The sequence below is a fragment of the Leptidea sinapis genome, chromosome 8 (genome assembly GCF_905404315.1).
Source record: "Leptidea sinapis chromosome 8, ilLepSina1.1, whole genome shotgun sequence".
Taxonomy (NCBI): Eukaryota; Metazoa; Arthropoda; class Insecta; order Lepidoptera; family Pieridae; genus Leptidea; species Leptidea sinapis.
Genome location: NC_066272.1, coordinates 9603067 through 9613947, shown reverse-complemented (window position 1 = coordinate 9613947; position 10881 = coordinate 9603067). Strand labels below are relative to the sequence as shown.

The 10881-nt window shown below is 33.4% G+C and overlaps 1 protein-coding gene across 14 annotated transcripts in view; it reads left to right on the top strand.

Annotated features, from left to right (window-relative positions):
• The first annotated feature begins 709 nt into the window (after positions 1–709).
• LOC126965600 (protein lap4) overlaps positions 710–10881 on the top strand; it is a 155256-nt gene continuing 145084 nt past the window's right edge. For all 14 annotated transcript variants that reach the window (XM_050809238.1, XM_050809233.1, XM_050809248.1 and 11 more), the window contains exons 1-2: positions 710–1021; positions 4005–4122. In XM_050809238.1, the coding sequence (XP_050665195.1) occupies positions 863–1021; positions 4005–4122 (277 nt within the window). In that variant the 5' untranslated portion in view covers positions 710–862. The remainder of the gene's footprint in view (positions 1022–4004; positions 4123–10881) is intronic.

The window sequence follows — 10881 nt, the reverse complement described above, 5'->3', positions numbered from 1 at the left end:
TGGCTTGAAGCCGGTTAGAAATTTTATCAAAACCAATTTTAAGACATTTCTGCCCTGCGTCCGACTTCCCTGCAACAGTAGTTGTTAGCTCAAAGACTGCGTCAGCAGTACATCGAGTTTTCCTAAAACCGAACTAATTATTATATATAATGTGTTTTTTTTTTTAGTATTTGACGAGTCTGTTATTAAGGATTCTTCCAAGTATCTTAGAAAGGGTAAGATGTATAGCAATAGGTCGACAATTTTGGGACCAGTCTGCGACGCGTCCTCGTCTTACGTCTTTTCTGTGTGTCCAGCCCCTAAATTATAATTAATAGGAATTTACTTTAATTTTTATAAAATTAAAAAAAAAATTTAAAAAAAAATAAATTACTTAAATTGAAAATGATTAATAATTTATTTTCTATTTTTGATCCTTCAACTAATTTATTTAATTTATCATTTTTAAATGGGAAATTGATGTTGCCATATTTTAATATTACCATGTAAAGGTATAAATTGATAGGATTTGTGTGAAGACGATGATTCATGAACGTAAGCCCATAATTATCAATTCAAATCAAATGTATTTTATAGTACACACAATTTTTTTGTATACATGTAACAACGAGTTTAATAATATAAAAGGTATGAACTATGAAACCTTAGATGGCAACACCAAATTATTTTTCCATCTGGTATAACTGTCAGTTTTTAGCTTCGTTTTTGTAGGGACTGTCGTTATGTAGCGTTATTTTATATTTTATTTTAAAATTTCGTCAAATATAAAATGCTAACGTTATAGTGGGTTGGTAAAGTGATCAAATATGTGTCGTGATAGTGATTTACATAATAATCGTTTTATTGAAGTGTAGTGTCCATCATGTTTCGATGTATACCTTTGTTCAAATGTAATCGTCAAGTGGAATGTGTAGACAAGCGGCATTGCTCGTTGCCAACTGTGCCTGAAGACATTTTACGGTACTCTAGGAGTTTGGAAGAACTGTTTTTGGATGCAAACCATATTAGGGATTTACCTAAGGTGAGCGAGATCTTACACAAAATCAAAGAATATTAATTTTACTTTAACGAGCATAAACTAGTAACACATACCTAACTAAATTTTGAATTGTATTAAATAGTTGTACTACTTGTGGGCGTCTACCTTATCAATAACGTAAATACTAGGAATGTGGAGGTGTCAAATCTATCACTTATCAGTATTTTGATTAAAAAAAATTGTCAACACAACCAAGTTAATGTTATTATTATATTTTGTACATATCATGAAATCACCATTAACTACACGATAACTATTACTTTAGTGCCTTTATCTAGAAATTTTTCAAGTTTATTTATGTTATGTATGTATTCTATATAACTCTAGGTTGTATGGGAGATGAAAAAATAAATAGTATTTATTTAGCTAGTAGTTGTTTACATATTAAAATAAACACAGACTGAGTAGCTCTAGTTGAGAGTATAAATGACTGACAAAAATTATCAGTTTCTTTAGTCAGAAGAGTACCTCAGCTTCTTTATGAACTACTAATGTAGTTAAACTAATTGTATACAAATGTTTATCTTGCCACCACACCTTTTTTTTTTAATTATTTATGTGGCACAGGATGCAAGTCCATAAGGCTTATTTCTGGTTCCAAGAGGGATGGTGCCTATTACAGGCACATATTAGGAATTTGCATTTTATGTCTAGATTTCTGGCACAGTGAGATTATATTATATTCAGAGATAAGCAGATGATGATTATATTATTTTTATTAATCCAGGTACCTGCCGGTACTCGACACTTTCACTGCTAGCCACGGAAAGTCTTATAAACTAAACCATGGCACCAATCAAATAACAGGCAAAAAGACTGTCTTCTAGATTATTAGAAACTATTAAATTATTTGTTTTAATGATAATAAGGGACAAGATAAGCAGGATATTCAGCTGATGGTAATGGATATGCCCTGCCTTATGCCCATAATGCAGTGCCACTCAGGATTCTTGAAAAACCTCAAAATTCTGAGTGAGGCAATAAAATTACGCTCATTACCTTGAGGCATAACATGTCTTAGAGCTCATTTTTTTTTATATTAACTGGCTCCGTCGACTGAATATCGACGATTCGGCCAACATCAAGGTGTAGAGATATTTTAATTTAGCTGATTGAAGTATATAAAGAGTTGATATAAAAGGAAATGAATGGTTGAAATAGCTGTGGTTTTTTTTGTGAACTGAAGAATAGGCAACAAGAGTTAGTACGGTTAGTAATAAACACCCATAATATTAACTACCTTGTTAGTATCTAACCTAAGTTTAACGGCAAAATGTGTGAATGTAAGTGTAAGTAATATGTCATGTATCATATATGTATATCAGCTGAATGTCCTGCTCGTCTCATCCCTTAATTTCATAAAAAAAATACTGCTTTATGGCGGTAAAAGGCGCCATTGTGGTATCCATAATCTAGCCGGCATCCTGTGCAAAGGAGTCTCCCACTGGTATATTCCTTTTTTTGTTTAGGTCTGCCTTTATGTACCCTTAGGTAATTCATTAATATGTTTTGAACTATAGGGTACTGATTAATAATAAACAACGTCAAATTTACTCTAGATTTTTAACCCTTCTATTGTATAGTGTGGTGGTATTCCATAATGCAATTTTCGGTAAAATTACAAACCTTTTCTATTAATGTATCCTAAAGTTGTGATTTCAAAATGAATGGTATAAAACTTACCAGGTTCCCGGCTGGCAGGTTTACTGCATATTGCACCATTTTTGACATAATTATTGTTGGGTACACTAAAATACCTAACATCATTACCCAGTACCCCCAAGATCCTAAAGATTGTAATGTAAGGGGTCTGGTAATTTTCACACTGCTTCTTCGTGACCCACCTAGTAATATTAAACCTTAGCTGGTGGTTACATTAGGTAAAATAAGATACATTAATTAATGTAATAGTAAAAGCAGTGGAATCACCGCTTTTAAAATTACTTCTCCCTGTCATGAGATTCTGTAGTGACAAAGGCAAGATAAAGGCAAAAAGTTTTAAACTTGGAATTACTATTCATCTCATTTCTTAATAACACAAATATATTTCAGTTATACTATACATTTTCACTAGAGAACTTGTTTCAAGAAATTGTTTTTTATTAAGTTTTTAAATGCATTGAGCATCTGAACTTTTCTTATATTCATTCCACAGTTTGATAGCTTCAACTATGAATTAATTGGAAAAAAGGTTGTAGTGTGATGAGCAACACATAAAATTCGGTTAGCTTCAGATCACAGCTTGTGCTCATGTTAATCACCTAATGCTCATGTTAAACAAACCATTTCTTTGTATATTTTGGAGTTTTTGGATTGAAATCAATATAGATATGATCCACATTCTTGTAACAAGATTGAACATCAATTGTTGGGAGATGCATATTGTCAAACATTTTGATGTTTAGTTGAGTTGATAACTTAAAACATCACAGAATAGATCATAGATATCCCTTTTAATAGTAGAAATATTTTAGATTTGATAGTACAATACAAATCTAGAATCTACGGAAACAATTTTGAACTAATGTGAATAGCACCTCTGATCTAAGCCTGGTTCTTGTTATATACATGGGGCCTAGTTCATCCTTCTGTTCTTGATCGCTTACATGCATGATTTATTCCTGAATACATACATAAATACATGATATATATCTAGTTCATGATAACGAATTTCATTTTTATTTTTTTTTATTATTATTTGAATAAAAAGAGTACATTAGAAGCGTTCACTAATTGAACTACATACTTAAATAATAATTAATAATGTGGTAAAAACTGTATAATTTGTTGATATTAATTCATGGGGTAATTAACTTACGAATCACCATTTGTTGAAATGACATCAAACAGAATTCTAAAGGAATCAATTTTGAGAAAATAAATGCCTTTTATGCTTTTTAATCAATATTTTATAAGGTCTATGTTCCAAAACAATAATTTAATATTTGTCCTTTTTTTTTTGCAGAATTTCTTCAGGCTACATCGGCTAAGGCGATTAGGTTTAAGTGATAATGAAATTCACAAGCTACCATCAGATATTCAGAATTTCGAAAATTTAGTTGAGCTTGATGTTTCCCGCAATGGTAAGTCTGTTTGTAAACAATTTTCAGACTGCACGAAACAATGTATATTTTTTTTAAATTAAAAATACAATGTATGTCTCAAGTAATATATATTATATTAAATCAGATTGTTATTGTGATAGCCAAGTCAACCTATTTTTTTTTTATATTGATATGGTAGAAGATAGCTAGGATAGCTAATTATTAAATACGTAATAATTATGCAATAACTTAAGACAGAAGGACCCTTAAGTAAGGGCTGAGTTAATTGACCAACTTGGTACTACATGGATCTCACAGCTTTTTACGGTAGACCTGAGTTGTGAGTAAGTTTTTTCTTCTTTTTCCAGTACCTTCTACTTCTTGAATACCAACAACAGATTTTCTTTAAGGCGAGTATCTGTCTTATGAGCTCTTCTTATTTTTGTCTTCTTCTTTTACTTTTCTGGTACTATTGTTTGAGGTACAGCTACATATACATATAGTTTTTCTCAAAGCCCACTGCCTGTTTGTATGGGTTTTTTTTTACAGCCTTCAATGTTAAAATTTTTGGCAAGTCTGGACGGTAAATGCTTGTAACAGCCATTCCCAATATACTATCTACCGATTGAGATAAATTACTACCTTCTACTGTCAGTAATTAGCTGTCAATAATCTGAAGCTGTCCTAATATACCCGATAAGTCATTCTTATCGCCTTATATTGGGACGCGTGAATTGCAATTTCCATACAAACTTAAAGGTAAGCTATTGCTTATAGCGATATACAGGTGTCCCAAAGTTATGGGACATGAAGGGAAAGTACCTTAAATATCGAAGATAGGCTATTTTATTGAAAGAAGACTTTATGTTATTTTTAAAAGTTAGTAATTCTGCATTCAAAGATTTTCTAAAAATTACTTGCCTCGTCTGGGAATCGAACCGACTTAAATGTAAAAAAAACACCCCTACTCGTACGAAGCCAATCGAAATAATGGCCAAATACTAATAACTCTTCTTAGAAAATCTTTGAATTCAGAATTACTAACTTTTAAAAATAACATAAAGTCTTCTTTCAGTAAAATAGCCTATCTTCTATATTTAAGGTACTTTCCCTTCATGTCCCATAACTTTGGGACACCTGTATACGTCGTCCCATTGACAGACAGCGTGTACGGATAAGGTGAGTTACCGTCGATAAGTTTATTGGTACAGAAAAGTCAACGATAGTTACGATTTTTTATCGAAATGAATTTTTATGAAATCGAATGATTGAGATTTGCGCTGTGATACTTCTATTGTCGCCATTAATTAGATGTAAGCCACGCACACTTGTAACTCTCAAAAGTACCATGTAAGTTTGCTACGCAAATATGAACTGCATAAATAACTTTGTATTCTAATATATTTTATAAGTACCTACTACAAACTTATAACAACAAAACACACCATCTATAGGAGTTTAATAATAATGTCTGTTTGGAACCGTGAGAATATCCAAGTTATTCATCATGTAATCTGTAAACCTATGTATGAGTTAGCATAATGTTAATGCAAATGTGGCTAAATATCTACCAGACTGGAAATTCATGCGATTATGGGTCTTATGCTCATTAAAACCCAAAAACTCTGAGCGGAACTACAATTGCGCTCGTCATCTTGAGACATAAGATGTTAAGGCCCATTTGCCCAGGAATTTCACTAGCTATGGCGCCCTTCAGACCGAAACACAATAATGCTAACACATTACTGCTTCACGGCAGAAATAGGCGCCGTTGTGTTACCCATTATCTATATCCCACTGGTAAATACCCTTTCTTACTTAAATACCTTAAACAACATCATAGTACAAAAGGCAAAGCAAGGTGCTGTAAGATAATTTTGTATGTTGCATCTTTTTCCGATTACTGGGCAAATGAGACTTGACATCTTGTCTCAAAGTGACGAGCGAAGTTTTAGTGTCGCTCAGAATTTTTGGGTTATTCAATAATCTTGAGCGCCAGAGCGTATCAATTAGCAACAGCTGAACCTCCTGCTCGTCTGATCCCTTATTTTCATTAAAAAAATATATATATACATGTAAAAAAATGCTCCTGTGACTCCTCTGGTGTGGTGTTGGTTGGATGGTGGTGATCACTTACTATCCCCGTACGCTCGCTTAACTTATTACATTCTTGCCGCTGGCCGGTGTGCTTTTTTCATTCAGACTGTTTATATTCATTGCAATAGACAAACCCTCATCCTACATACGCTCACCTTTGGAAGGATTTGTTTTTGCGTTAATCTATTGAACGATTACAACAAATAACAAAAAAATTTGTAGTACAAAAGTTAGTGAAGAATTTAGCAGTGTAGGAAGCCTTATACCCAAGAGCCGTCGGTCAACCTTCCAGTAAAGTTGTCGTACTTTAAATATTTAAAAAAAAAGTAAGTTACCTATTTTTATATTGTTAGTTTTTGAGCTGAGGTCATATTATTTATCTATACTTATAATATTATAAAGCTGCAGTGTTTGTTTGTTTGTTTGAACGCGCTAATCTCTGGTACTACTGGTCCGATTTGAATGATTCTTTCAGTGTTGGGTAGTCCATTTATCGAGGAAGGCTATGTTTTTTTTTTCAAAATTAGGGATCCGTAATAAAATTGCTATTTTGTAACACAAGGTGTAAAATCGAAAACCTATTTTTGCGTGCGCTGCAAAAACTATTGGCAATAGAACAAAATGATGTACAGGCTATAATATAGGCAATATTTTATTACTTATAAAACTATTGTGTGAATTATACTTTATATGGCAAAACAACGTTTGCCGGGTCAGCTAGTTCAATATAATATATAGTTTTGCGGATGGATGTCAATGGGCGTTAGTCTCACCATTTTCCATGTGATACTCTTGCCCGTTTGCCCCCTCTTTTATAAGATAATTTCCTGTTGAATCTGTTATTATTTTCATCGCATTAACTTATAAAAGGCTAAGTTGTTCAGTTTGAAAGTATTAATAAGTTTGGAAAACAGAACAGACGAAGATATGGGTCACACAAAACATCTTATTAGCGGTCCAATGTTGCATTTTTGTCAGTAACTCAAATAAAAAGCTCAGTGGTAAATATTTACCATTGTTCTATTTTGATTATTATAGTATTTCATTGCACTGTTTTGTTTTCGTATCATTATCCACGCTTTTGTGTAAAATTTTTATTGCGATAAGTTGACACCGTGTGTGATATAAATTGCGAAGTTACTGCTAGGAACGTTACGAGTACCGTTTTAATGCCTTTACCGAGGTCTTGTGTCGATTGTGTGGTTTAAGTTATGAGCATACTGCACTGCTTTTATTATTAGTAATAAATATATATTTTGATATATATAAATTACGTGACACGTTGTTTGGCCGCGATGGACTCCTAAACTAATAAACGGATTCTAATGGGGATTACTTCATGGAGTGCAGTTTAGTCCAACTTGAGAGATAGGATAGTTTTTATTTCGATTTGAGACTCATAAGTATTTTTAATTCCAATATTTGTTTTGTATGGACATATTTTCTATGTGAGAATTTATTGACGCACGGTTTGACAGTTCTGCTGTGAAACAATTTCATTATAACAACAGGAAGCATATTTTACGAAATAATTCTTGATGTTATGAAATATTATTGACAAATTCATAAAAAAATCAGTATTTTATTTAGTATGTACAGAATAACGTCTGTCGGGTCAGCTAGTATATGTATATGCTGGTATGTATATGTAATAATTTATTACCAACTCTCAACTCGCGCTGTTTCATTACGAAATAATCCATAAAAGTAACTAATATATGATTTCTTTCTGGACTAAATATTCATAATTACAATTTAGTGATATTCAAATTCAAAATTCAAATATTCTTATTCAAAATAGGATGACATCACTTATTGAAAGTCAAAAACTACCACCCATTTCAAAACGAATGCCTCAGACCTGAGGAGAGTGGGCGCAAAAAACTCTGCGGGCTTTTTTTTTCATAGAAAAAATATGTTTACAAAGTAATATTGTACAATTAAACTTATTATTTAATAGCCTGAGGGTCACGGCGGTCACTCCAGTCCCAATCTGTGGTATCATTAAGAAAGTCAGTTATGTTATAGTAACCTTTACCACACAAACGCTTTTTAACAATTCTTTTGAGTAACGTTATACTTTTGTTTAGAACATTTTCTGGGATCTTGTTGTAAAAGCATATATATCGCCCCACAAAAGACTTACTAACTCGACTTAGCTGAGTAGGAGGCATTACAAGTTTATGTCTGTTCCTGGTGTTAACATTATGGTTATGACAGTCTCTAGTAAATTCACTTATGTGCCTATGAACGAATAAATATGATAAACAAATTTATTAACCAAAATAGGAAACTCGGACCTTTTTTGTGCCCTAGAAGTGTTATTTTGATCATGTTTAAACACTAAAAGACACGCAAGTTTATTTATTGCTTTGTTTTTTGTTTACCTTTTTGCATGGTACATTTAATGTACTGGCTGCATATTGATTGCTGAAAGAGATAATCCCATGCTATGGCCGAAACAGGGAATCCACGCTTCAAGAAGAGCGTTCATTTTTGTGTATCGTAAAAGTCCAACAAATGTACGTGGTGCCAAGTGTACCAGTTGGATGCTCCTTTGCCGGCTAGATTATGGGTACCACAACGGCACCTATTTCTGCCGTGAAGCAGTAATGTGTAAGCATTACTGTGTTTCAGTCTGAAGGGCGCTAGCTAGTGAAATTACTGGGAAAATGAGACTTAACATCTGTATCTCAGTCACGTACATATCGTAATGGAGGGCTCCGAGTACTTTTGCAAAAGAAGCATTTTTGCTTTATTTGCACGTTTGCCGTTTTTGGAATTCGCAGTCACGGTTTTATATTGTCAAGATTTCAGTTCTCTTATTATTGCGGTTTATGATTACGACATTAGAGCCCGCTGACAGATGAAAGGATGGCCGGTGAAGTCCAACGGCCGTTCTCAATATTCAGTCTATCTCTTACTTGAGATAAAAATCGTAACTATCGTTGAATTTTCTGTCCCAATTAACTCAGCTTATCCGTAAACGCTGTCTGTCAATGGGATGACGTAAGTAATACTTACGTCGTCCCATTACTTACCAGCGATAGAAGTTTGTATGGAAATTGCAATTCATGCGTCCCAATATAAGGCGATAAGAGTGACTTATCAGGTATATTGGGACAGCTTCAGATTACTAATTACTGGCAGTAGAAGGTAGTAATTTATCTCTATCTGTATAAAGTATATTGGGAACGGCCGAAAGCTTGTTTTGATAGCTAAAATGGCCGAATGAAAATACATCGTTTAAAGATAAACATGGCTATCGTTTCATCGCTTAGTTACAATGTATGTCATTATGATTGACGAAAAAGTCTTACTTTCACTGACATCGAGCGATTGTTCGTTCGGCTTTAGGTGTTCACTCGGGTCTGTGTTATTCTGCTTGTTTATGATTCGGGTGATTGATTATTACAACGATGTTTATTTCTTTACCTATCGCCACATGTGCAACGCCAGGCTCTAGTTGAGACGTTCTGGATAGAACTAGATTCTCGAGTGGTGTAAATTGCTGCGTTTTCAGTGACAATCCGGAAGACCCGTGTCCTATAAGTTATTTTAACACCCTATAAATCCATAAATGTATGGGGTAAATATAATTATAATAATAGGAAGTCGGCGTAGCGTCTTACTCTATAGGCAGAAAGATTTTTATTTGCTTCACCTGTATGTATGTATGTTTGTTTGAAACCGACTCATTTGGGCGTGATTTACACCCACTTTAAACGGAAAGATTTCGTTCAAACTTCGTAGATATGTCACGGTCCTCGGACCGATGACAATACATTAATTTGATAAAATTATTCAAGTTTTAATTTGCAGAATAAGATTTTTGTTAATTTATGTAATCTTTTCATCTATCGTCTATTAGGAATTGATGTTCATTTTAAATTTCTACCATTATCTTTTCAACCAAAGTGTGTTTTTTAGTTTTCTTAAACTATTTTTATTTATTTATTAGCCAGACGATTACTTACTAGATTTAGGGAGACTGTTGACTATGCAATAGTACCCGTAATTAATGTTTACTTCGAACATTTGGAATTATTTGTTGAATTCGTTTTATTTTATAAATTAAATAGTATTGATAATCCACTGAACTGGTTGGTATTTATATCTCAAACGATTTGTATAATTTTTACGGAGCTTTCACCGGTATGACTCACTCGATTCTATGGAGATTGACACGTAGACGCCAGCTTAGTTACGGACGATTGCTTGCACTAAAATTTCAATTAAGCTACGCGGACTAGTAAAAAAGAAGGACTCCGCGCCGTGATATTAGCAAGTGAAGCACCTTTATGCTAGTGTGTATGCGGTTACGGGGGTTACTAGTTACACAATTTTTTCTCCCTTAATTAATCATATATCCACAAATACTTTTATAGTATTGTTTTTACACTTTTTCACAACGCACGACGGCATTTTTAAAATATTTTATTGCGACGCAAACTGATCTGTCACAGACGATGGCATATCTCATAATGGCGGCCGATCGGCTTGTATTAGTGTAAGTGTGTGCGTGGGGCTATGTATTTACACGTTTACCGGCTTGTTTTGGTGCTTCACTGTTATGTAAGGTGACAAGGAGTCCTTATTTTACTCGTCCGTTTTAAGCTATTTATATAATATTATAGCTGGAAAAAAGACGTAATCAGAACACAATGTAGGTACACACGAGCGCGCGTAATAAGTCCTTAA